General features: G+C 49.8%; 1 protein-coding gene across 1 annotated transcript; it reads left to right on the plus strand.

Annotated features, from left to right (window-relative positions):
• Positions 1–6618: 6618 nt before the first annotated feature.
• On the plus strand, positions 6619–11307 carry LOC121549300 (potassium channel subfamily K member 13-like). Its single transcript, XM_041861161.2, has 4 exons — positions 6619–7744; positions 9212–9777; positions 10558–10785; positions 11080–11307. Exons 1-4 carry the CDS (start codon positions 7408–7410, stop codon positions 11233–11235), a joined length of 1287 nt encoding a protein of 428 aa, XP_041717095.2. The 5' UTR covers positions 6619–7407; the 3' UTR covers positions 11236–11307.
• The last annotated feature ends 231 nt before the right edge of the window (positions 11308–11538 follow it).

The raw sequence follows: 11538 nt of genomic DNA on the forward strand, positions 1-11538 counted from the left end.
CCCGGGCTGGCCACCTCTCCAGCGCCAGTTCGTTCCTACACCACCTGTGGTAACTTGGCTCCGTACAGCAATCTCAGTTTAGTTGTTACTCTCTCAGCATTATAGTTGTTTCTGCCACGTTTGTAACCTGTCTCTCCTTCGACCAGATCCCGTCTGTTCCTGCTGCCTGCCTGCCTGCCATTCCCACGCCGCAACCTGCTCATCTGTTGTCTGATATCCTCGTCATCCAGCTCTCAGTACTACTGGCTCTCCACCCCACTCAGCTCCTACCCCGGTCTGAAGCTACTCCACCCTGAACTGTTTCTCTCTGCCCAAAACACGCTGAATAAACAACATCCTAATTCACCCTCTTTGTCCGTGTGTCCGTCTCTGCACCTGAGTCCCCACCAAGCCTAACAGAACGAACTGGCCAAACATGGACTCAGCAGAGATGCCACATGAAACAACGGGTGATGGCGTACAACGCGCCCTCCATTCACAGGGAATGTTATTGGGACAACACGACCAATTCATCCGGTCTCTATTGGATAACAACCAGCGGTTGTTGGATCAAGTATCTCAGCTCACCTCTCAGGTAGCTAACCTGGTAACACTCACTACTTTTCCTCCCTCTGCTTCTCCTCCGCCTGTTCCTCCTACAGTTGCTCCAGGCTCGGCTTCCGCTCCTGCCCTTCGGGAACCCCCTACAACCTCACCCGAACCTTTCACCGGGGACCTGAACAAATGCCGTGGTTTCCTGCTTCAGTGCCGCTTGGTGTTCCAACAGAAGCCCCTGTCTTTCTCCACGGAATCCTCAAAGGTACATTACGCTCTGGGGTTACTGAGGGGCAAAGCTTTGATTTGGGCAGAAGCGGCTTGTTCTACTCAGCAGATTGCCAGCCTGTCGTTTGACGATTTTTCCTCTCAATTGGAAGTTGTGTTTGATCACCCAGACCATGCCGGGACCGCCACAAAGAGACTGTTGAAGCTACGACAGGGCACGGGTAGCGTGGCTGAATACGCCATTGATTTTTGGACCTTGGCAGCCGATTCCAAGTGGAATGACGAAGCTCTTCAGGGAGCGTTTGTTAACGGTTTGAGTGACACGATTAAGGATGAACTAGCTGTTCGTGATGAGCCTGCTAACCTTCATTCTCTCGTTTCCCTTGCTACACGAATAAACAACAGGCTACGGGAGAGGAGACAGGAGAGGGGCGGTCGGGTCCGCACCGCAGGCGGGGCCCCCTCGCTTGCTGCAACCCGAGCAACATCACCACTCGGACACCGCCCACACACCTCAGCGGTTCCCTCCACGGAACTAGACGAGCCCATGCAGCTGGGCCGTGCTCGTCTGTCCCCTGCCGAAAAGGAACGGCGCATGCGGGCTGGTGAGTGCGTGTACTGTGGGGACCGCACTCATTTCCTGGTTAACTGTCCGGTTCGCCCAAAAGACAGAGCTCGCAGGTAAAAGTGGGCGTACATGCGAGCGCTACACCTGACTCAATGCCCACAGCACCCCGTCTAGTTATCCCAGCTACAGTCCAGTTCAGGAATCTGTCTCTCCCATTAGCTGCTCTCATTGACTCTGGTGCTGAGGATAGTTTCCTTGACGTTAACCTGGTCACTCAGGCTGAGATCCCTGTTAAGCCCCTGCCTAAGCCTATAACAGTAACCGCTATAGACGGCCATCAGTTTGCCAACATCACCCACCAAACTGTCCCCGTTTCTCTCATGCTGTCCGGCAATCACAAAGAAGCCATCCAGTTTAAAGTAGTCTCCTCCTCGGCCTCCCCTCTTATCCTCGGGTTCCCTTGGCTTAGCCTTCACAACCCCCATATTGACTGGCAGAACCACAAAATACACAGTTGGAGCACTCACTGCCATTCTGCTTGCCTTGGGTCGGCTATTCCGCCCTCTGTAGGTTCCCCTGCTTCCCCTGTCAAACCCCCAGACCTCTCTTCAGTCCCTGAAGAGTACCTGGACCTGGCCGAGGTATTCAGTAAGTCCAAAGCACTTTCACTACCACCTCATAGGCCATACAATTGCGCTATTGAGTTACTGCCTGGAGCCCCTTTGCCATCCAGTCGGCTTTTCAATCTGTCCCGTACTGAGAGAGAAGCTATGGAAACCTACATAGGCGACTCCCTAGTCTCTGGCATCATTCGTCCCTCATCTTCCGCTGTTGGTGCTGGGTTCTTTTTTGTAGAGAAGAAGGACAAAACATTACGCCCCTGCATTGACTACAGAGGACTAAATAACATCACAGTCAGAAATACGTACCCCCTGCCTCTCATCAACTCAGCATTTGAACCCCTTCATGGTGCCACCGTGTTTACCAAACTCGACCTGCGTAACGCTTACCACCTCGTTAGGATCAGGCAGGGAGACGAATGGAAAACTGCGTTCAATACCCCTCTCGGACACTTTGAATACCTAGTCATGCCATTCGGTCTCACTAACGCCCCAGCAGTGTTTCAGGCCATGGTTAACGATGTGTTGAGGGATTTTCTACACCGTTTTGTGTTTGTCTATTTGGATGACATTCTAATATTCTCTAAGTCACAGGATGAACACGTCTCCCACGTCCGTCTGGTTCTCCAACGCCTCATGGAAAATAAACTGTATGTGAAAGCAGAAAAATGTGAGTTCCACCGGCAGTCCGTCCCCTTTTTGGGTTTTATTATCGAGCGGGGACAAGTGTCACCAGACCCTGACAAGATCAGAGCGGTTGCGGAGTGGCCCACACCCACGTCTCGGAAGCAGCTACAACGCTTCCTGGGCTTCGCCAACTTCTACCGCCGCTTCATCAGGGGTTTCAGCCGAGTGGTTTCCCCCCTGACCAAGCTCATCTCCCCTAAGGTGCCATTCCTGTGGACGCCTGAGGCCGAGTCAGCCGTGAGTACACTGAAGGAACTGTTCTCCACCTCACCTGTTCTTATTCATCCAGACACCAGTTTGCAGTTTATTGTGGAAGTGGACGCCTCTGATTCGGGGGTGGGGGCTGTCCTGTCACAACGTTCTCCCACGGACCAGAAGCTCCATCCTGTGGCCTTTTTCTCCAGGAGATTGACCCCTGCTGAGAAGAACTACGACGTGGGTAACCGGGAGTTGCTTGCTGTCAAGTTGGCGTTGGAGGAGTGGAGGCACTGGCTAGACGGAGCAGAGCAACCCTTCATAGTCTGGACAGACCACAAGAACCTGGCTTACATCCAGTCATCCAAGAGGCTAAACTCCCGTCAGGCCAGATGGGCTCTGTTCTTCAGCAGGTTCAAGTTTATTTTAACATATCGTCCTGGCACACGAATGTCAAGCCTGATGCTCTCTCTCGCCAGTTTACAGACAATGAAGACTCCAGCAATCCTGAACCTGTTCTGCCCGCTTCCTGTTTGGTGGCGGCTGTTCACTGGGAAATCGAGTCCCTCGTCCGATCGGCACAAGAGTCGGAACCTGGACCGCCGATGGCCCCCCGACCTTCTCTATGTTCCCGCAGCCGTGCGGCCGCAAGTGCTCAACTGGATCCACACCTCACGCTTCTCCTGCCACCCTGGTATGAACCGTACACTGTCGCTACTGAAGAGGCACTTTTGGTGGCCATCCGTCGAGGCTGACGTCCGGGAATACGTGGCGGCCTGTTCCATCTGTGCCCAAAATAAGGCTTCCCACCGGGCTCCTTCGGGCCTGCTGCGGCCTCTCCCAGTCCCGAGTCGTCCTTGGTCTCACGTGGCCTTGGACTTCGTCACTGGACTTCCTATGTCTGAAGGTAATGACACCATACTCACCATCGTGGACAGATTCTCTAAATCTGCCCATTTTGTTGCATTACCAAAATTACCGTCTGCCAGTGAGACAGCCGACCTCTTTGTCCTACATGTATTCCGTCCCCATGGAATACCTGTGGACATAGTGTCCGATAGAGGCCCACAGTTCATTTCTCGGGTATGGAAGGTGTTTTGTTCTGCTCTGGGTGTCTCTGTCAGTCTCTCATCAGGTTTCCATCCCCAGTCCAATGGCCAGACTGAGAGGACCAATCAGGACCTGGAGGCTGCTCTACGCTGTGTGACATCCCAGAACCCGTCCACCTGGGCCAAACACCTCCCGTGGGTCGAATATGCCCACAATTCCCTCACCTCATCTGCCACCGGCCTCTCACCATTTGAGGCGGCTTTGGGGTACCAACCGCCATTGTTCCCGTCTCAGGAAAAGGAGTTAGCCGTCCCGTCAGTTCAGGATAACCTTCGTCGCTGCCGCAAGGTGTGGGTGGACACCCGTGAGGCCCTTCTACGGACAGCAGAGCGTAACAAGAGAGTGGCGGACAGGCACAGGATAGTCGCTCCCCAGTTCCAGCCTGGTCAGCGAGTCTGGCTCTCCTCCAGCAACATCCCTCTGCGCACTGACTCCCGTAAGCTGTCGCCCCGGTATTTGGGTCCTTTCGAGATCGACTCCATCATCAACCCTTCGGCTGTTCGGTTGAAGCTTCCCCAGGCCATGAGAGTCCATCCTACATTTCACGTGTCCCAGCTGAAGCTGGTCTCCTCCAGCCCTTTGTGTCCGCCTGTGGATCCCCCTCTGCCACCGCGTATTGTGTCGACCATCCAGCCTACACGGTGCGGAGACTGCTGGACGTCCGGAGGCGTGGTAGAGGGCTTCAGTACCTGGTGGACTGGGAGGGATACGGTCCCGAGGAGAGGTCCTGGATTCCCGGCGGTTTATACTGGACCCGCAGCTGGTGGCTGACTTCCATAGGGACCACCCTGACAAGCCGGGTGGGTCGCCGGGTGGCGCCCGTTGAGGGGGGGGTACTGTTACGGTTCGGCACTGTTGTTCCTGTCCCCGCTTGTTTTCCTTTTCCCTTTTTCCCTGTGTGTGTTGTCTGTGTCTGTCTCCTCCCGCTGTGCAGCCCAGTCAGAGGATCTAGATCAGGGGGCGTGGCCATTCTCTCTCCTGCTCAGTTACATCCAGCTGCAGCTCATTGTCACCAATCAACCAGCAGTTATCTACCCGGGCTGGCCACCTCTCCAGCGCCAGTTCGTTCCTACACCACCTGTGGTAACTTGGCTCCGTACAGCAATCTCAGTTTAGTTGTTACTCTCTCAGCATTATAGTTGTTTCTGCCACGTTTGTAACCTGTCTCTCCTTCGACCAGATCCCGTCTGTTCCTGCTGCCTGCCTGCCATTCCCACGCCGCAACCTTCTCATCTGTTGTCTGATATCCTCGTCATCCAGCTCTCAGTACTACTGGCTCTCCACCCCACTCAGCTCCTACCCCGGTCTGAAGCTACTCCACCCTGAACTGTTTCTCTCTGCCAAAACACGCTGAATAAACAACATCCTAATTCACCCTCTTTGTCCGTGTGTCCGTCTCTGCACCTGAGTCCCCACCAAGCCTAATAGTGACAACAGTTGGTGCGATTATTCGCAAATGGAAGAAACACAAAATAACTGTCAATCTCCCTCGGCCTGGGGCTCCATGCAAGATCTCACCTCGTGGAGTTGCAATGATCATGAGAGCGGTGAGGAATCAGCCCAGAACTACACGGGAGGATCTTGTCAATGATCTCAAGGCAGCTGGAACCATAGTCACCAAGAAAACAATTGGTAACACACTACGCCGTGAAGGACTGAAATCCTGCAGCGCCCGCAAGGTCCACCTGCTCAAGAAAGCACATATACATGCCCATCTGAAGTTTGCCAATGAACATCTGAATGATTCAGAGTAGAACTGGGTGAAAGTGTTGTGGTCAAATGAGACCAAAATCGAGCTCTTTGGCATCAACTCAACTCGCCGTGTTTGGAGGAGGAGGAATGCTGCCTATGACCCCAAGAACACCATCCCCACCGTCAAACATGGAGGTGGAAACGTTATGCTTTGGGGGTGTTTTTCTGCTAAGGGGACAGGACAACTTCACCACATCAAAGGGACAATGGATGGGGCCATGTACCGTCAAATCTTGGGTGAGAACCTCCTTCCCTCAGCCAGGGCATTGAAAATGGGTAGTGGATGGGTATTCCAGCATGACAATGACCCAAAACACACGGTCAAGGCAACAAAGGAGTGGCTCAAGAAGAAGCACATTAAGGTCCTGGAGTGGCCTAGCCAGTCTCCAGACCTTAATCCCATAGAAAGTCTGTGGAGGGAGCTGAAGGTTCGAGTTGCCAAACGTCAGCCTCGAAACCTTAATGACTTGGAGAAGATCTGCAAAGAGGAGTGGGACAAAATCCCTCCTGAGATGTGTGCAAACCTGGTGGCCAACTACAAGAAACGTCTGACCTCTGTGATTGCCAACAAGGGTTTTGCCACCAAGTACTAAGTCATGTTTTGCAGAGGGGTCAAATACTTATTTCCCTCATTAAAATGCAAATCAATTTATAACATTTTTGACATGTGTTTTTCTGGATTTTTATGTTGTTATTCTGTCTCTCACTGTTCAAATAAACCTACCATTAAAATTATAGACTGAACATTTCTTTGTCAGTGGGCAAACGTACAAAATCAGCAGGGGATCAAATACTTTTTTCCCTCACTCTATGTAAAGGTCATATAAAAGTCTAAATATTTCCCCTCGCTCCAATCCTATTCCACTTAGTCTCCACCTGAACAGCGAAGGAGGTGGGTGTGGGTTTGTGACTGAGGCTTGTTCAGAGTGTGTAGCCTAGTCGAGGTGGAGATCAGTTAGACAGACGCGCACTGTTGCAGACGGACAGAACATCTTAACGTTGAGTGTAACAGCCTTGGGTTTTCGGTGGGTTTATACAGAGTTCACCGTTCGATGAGAAATTCTATTCAGTGTAAGCTACTCGAAAGTCTTCTTCTCAACACTCTGCTAGAGGGGCGTTCTTTTGAGACGGAGCGAGGGTGCGCCTCAAATGCATCGTCATAAACTATTTTGCTATCCACACAGCCACATGTTGGTGCTCTCGAAAAACGACGTGGCATTTAATTTTTTTCGTTTGTACACCGTTAAAAGGACCTTTTCAACTGTGCGCATTTTTTTTAACAACATTTGAACTCTATATCAGGGAGGTTAAAATTAATGTTTTTCTTTTGGACAAGCGCACAAACGTGAAGGATGACGCCATATGTTTATTGTAACAGATAATAACGGACATTTGGACTTGGATTAATGGTCAAAGAGCCTTGACAACTTTTGATGGGTACTGTTGTGTTAAAAAAAAAAATGAATGACCAACATTTCACAGTGATGTGAACAACTGTTGAATCTCCGAGGAAAACTATTATATTTGTCTCTCTGGCTCTCTGCTCTCTATCTCCACAGTCTCCAACTCTATTTCCCCAGTTTCTATCCTGAACCTGTTTTTTTATTTTCAACGATAAACCTAAAGACGGATGATGAGGAGTGTGTAATTTGTTCCATAATAAAACGATGCGTCGCGTCCCTAACACCTGTTGAACGGTGATTAGCCTAAATAATGGCTTGCCGGAGCTGCTGCTGTTGTGGCTTCGGTCCCTTCAACGAGGATAACGCCAGGTTCCTTATGTTAGCTGTGTTCATAACCTTCTACCTCCTCTGCGGTGCCGCTGTCTTTTCAGCACTGGAACAGCCTATGGAAGCGGAGGCGAAGGAGCGCTGGGCGCAGCGGTTTGAACAGTTCACCCAAAAGTATAACCTGAGCAAGAAAGAGTTGAACAACTTCTTGAGGAACTATGAGGAGGCGAACGTGGCCGGGATCCGCGTGGACACCATCAGACCTAGGTGGGACTTTACCGGTGCGTTCTACTTCGTGGGGACCGTGGTCTCGACCATAGGTGAGATTTGCCGTAGCCTATATATCCCATCACTATCACATATAATAAATGTCATGTCCAACAGCATGAATCAAAGCTGAAGGCTAGTGATACTACATTATATATACTTACTTGGGACAATATTATATGTCAATTAAAAGTGTACTATTATAAATGGCCACTTGTTGACAATGTTTTCAGCTCTCCAAAACATGTGGTTCTTAGAAATAATTTAAAAAGGAACAGTAGGCTATTTGCAGGGTTTCCCAACCCTCTCCTTGGGCTCCACCAGAACTTTAAATGTTTTTGTTTTAACCCTAAACTGGCACACCTAATTCAATTAGTCAACTAATCATCAAGTCTTTGACTAATTTTATCAGATGTGCCAGTTTAAGATTAAAACAAAAATGTGAAACATCTAGGGGGGCTGAGGAGAGGGTTGGGAAACCCTGGGCTATTGGACCTGTAGTGTAGACCAGGCAAAAACCAAAATGTGCACCCAGGGGGGCCCCCAGGACCGAGGTTGGAAACCCTTTATAGCTAAGCAACACAGCTAAATGCTTTAATGTCTCTAAATTACTTTATTGCATGTCAACAAAGAAAATACATGGATTTGGACAAACTCAGCTAACGCATTTGTATTCAGTACAGAAATACTAAATACAGCACATTTCTGTTCTGTAATTTCAAATAGAGTAGGATATATAACCATACTGCTTCAAATAGAGTAGGATATATAACCATACTTATTGTACTCTGATAAGGGAACGAAAGGATGTCCTGCACTGTGAATCCATTGATTTTGGGTGAAAGCCGAGAGGCAGCCAGTGAATGGAAGTAAATGGAGAGAGACCTTTTTTACCCCTGAGTGCCCATTGTTAAATGGGGAGTGAAAACTCACAGAGAACAGATAGAGCAGTCAAGGGCTGGACTGGATTGACTGGACTCATCAAAGGATTGATTAAGGCTGTGCTCTCTGTACATCAGTCCATAAGAGCTGTGTGTGTAACCCACAAGGAGAGCACAACCTGTAAATGTTTCGAGACAACACAGAAAATATTTAGATGGCGTTAAATGGGTCCCGTTCTATATTTGAGCTGTGTTGCTAAGATGTGACCCTGAATGCAGCTGGTAAAACGCCTTCAGAATGATCAATATGCATGATACTTGTGTTTGGGGACTGTGCCGTGTGAGCGTTGCTCCAACTCATAATGTGCTTTTCCACCTGTCTGTGAAACGCGCTCAGACTGACTGGTTTGGGATTGTGAATAAACAGGATCTTTGAAAATAATGTAACTAAACAACATACTGCATTCATTGTTCAGTATGATTCAGTTTCCTTTGTCACACTTTTGTTTTCTAATGGTAAAGTATCTATCCAATGATGTAATAGCTAATAAATGCAAGCAAAAACATCATTACTAGTTTTGACCAATATTCTTCTCATTCTGTTTTCTTAATAATAACTTCTTCCATCTTGTTGTCCAGGGTTTGGGATGACCACGCCAGCGACGATCGGTGGTAAGATCTTCCTCATCTTCTACGGCCTCATCGGCTGTGCCGCCACCATCTTGTTCTTCAACCTCTTCCTGGAGCGCGTCATCACCGTCATCGCCTTCGTCCTCAAGTTCTGCCATGAGCGCCGCCGCCGCCGCAAGGCTGTGCTCCCTCAAAATGGCTGCCGACGCCTCTCTGAGGGCAGCGGTGGAGGCGACGGGGGCGGAAGAGGTGGCAGGGGGGAGTGGCTAGCCGGGTGGAAGCCTTCGGTATACTGTGTGATGCTGATCCTTGGCGCCGCTGCCATCTTGGTTTCCTGCAGCGCCTCAGCAATGTACTCTGCTGTAGAAGGCTGGGGGTACCTAGACTCTCTGTACTTCTGCTTTGTGGCGTTCAGCACCATCGGGTTCGGGGACGTGGTGAGCAGCCAGAGGCTGGCGTACGAGGAGGGGAACATGAACCAGATGGCCTACCGGCTGGGCAACTTCCTCTTTATACTGACAGGCGTCTGCTGTATCTACTCGCTGTTCAACGTCATCTCCATCGTCATCAAACAGGTGGGATTGTTATCGTTATTGTGTGATTGGATGGTTTTTATCGATTCAACCGTTTAATTATGTAGAATGACTCTAGGCCCTGGTCCAACATCTGGTTGTGCTAGCTTGCCAACTCCGTGGTGCGTTCGTAAATTCACTCTGGCTATCTACTCCGAGTTCAGAGCACTCTCATCTGAGTGTGCAAGAGCGCAGAATAAGTGCTGAATTTGCAAACGCGCAACACCCGCTGAATATGACCGGTGTCAATAAACGTCTGCAAAAAAACGTAATTCAGTTGTTGCCAGCAGCACAGTTACAGTCACCAATGCTCTAGACAACATGAAAACTGCCCAATCAGCTCTGCTAGAGCGAGTAAAATGGTCAGAGTGAGGTGTTCTCTCAAGCTAGCCAACTTACGAACACACCCATATTGTCACGCCAACTGTTTGTCATGATGATTCCATACAGACTTGGCAGGAGAGCAGAAACAGACTGGCACCCAGGTTAAAATTGTGCTTAGAAATATACTGAATGAAAATATAAACGTAACATGCAACAATTTCAACAATTTTACTGAGTTACAGTTCATATAAGGAAATCAGTCAATTGAAATAAATTAATTAGGCACAAATCTATGGACTTCACATGACTGGGCAGGTGCACAGCCATGGGTGGGCCTGGGAGGGCATTGGCCCACCCACAGGGAAGCCAGGCCCAGCCAATCAGAATTCGTTTTTCCCCACAAAAGGGCTTTATTACAGACAGAAATACTCCTCTGCACCCCCCCTCATCTCATTATAGGTGCTGAACTGGCTGTTGAGGAGGATGGAGGCACCATGTCACTGCCCGGGGAGGGGGGGCCACCACCCCCAGCAGAGACACCCCCGCAGGAACGTGGTAGTGCCCGGACACCTGAGGGCGCAGCGGGACCTGTCCATCGAGACAGACGTGGTGAATGAGAGCGAGGCAGACGGGCGGAGGATGTCTGGAGAGATGATCTCGATGAGAGACTTCCTGGCTGCTAATAAGGTGGAGGAAAGATGGAGGACATGATCGCTCAATGTATACTGCTCCCAGATAAGACCTGGGTCAAATGCATATGTCAAATACTTCCAAATACTTAGGGCTCCAGATCCTGGAGCATTTCGTACTGTGAACCACACTATAAAGCATATGTGGAACACAAACTATTCCTGGTCCTTGCCCAGGTGGTCAGCTTTTCTGCTATGTCAATGGCTTTCTTTTTACTGCTATATTTTGTGTCTGGCACTTGTTTGACGAAGGCCATTGAGAGTAGTTCTCCTCTCTCTCTCCATTTCTCAGGTGAACCTGGCCATCATGCAGAAGCAGCTGTCAGAGATGGCTAATGGTCAACCTCGCCAATCTGGATCCAACTCCCGCCACAACGACTTTTCTGGAGGGGTGGGTGCCCTGGGCATCATGAACAACCGCCTGGCAGAGACCAGCATGGACAGATAAACCTGGCAGACCATCAGGGTGGACATATAGGCCAGACTGATAAACTGGCCAGAGAGACAGTCACCAGAAATAGGCTGGCCAGAGAGAGACCATCCTTGGAAAATACATTGCTCTCAATGGAACACAGTTGAATAAATATAGGAATAAAACAATATGCCATCCCAACTCTATCCCAGGAAATAATTGACCCCATTGGACTACAGCCTGATCAGATCTCAACAAATCAGATTATATATCACATTCATCCCTGCACACTCAGTCAAGCAGCGAAGGGGGTGGGGGGGGGGTGGGGGGGTGGTATTT

This window comes from Coregonus clupeaformis, chromosome 33 (assembly GCF_020615455.1).
Source record: "Coregonus clupeaformis isolate EN_2021a chromosome 33, ASM2061545v1, whole genome shotgun sequence".
Classification (NCBI taxonomy): Eukaryota; Metazoa; Chordata; class Actinopteri; order Salmoniformes; family Salmonidae; genus Coregonus; species Coregonus clupeaformis.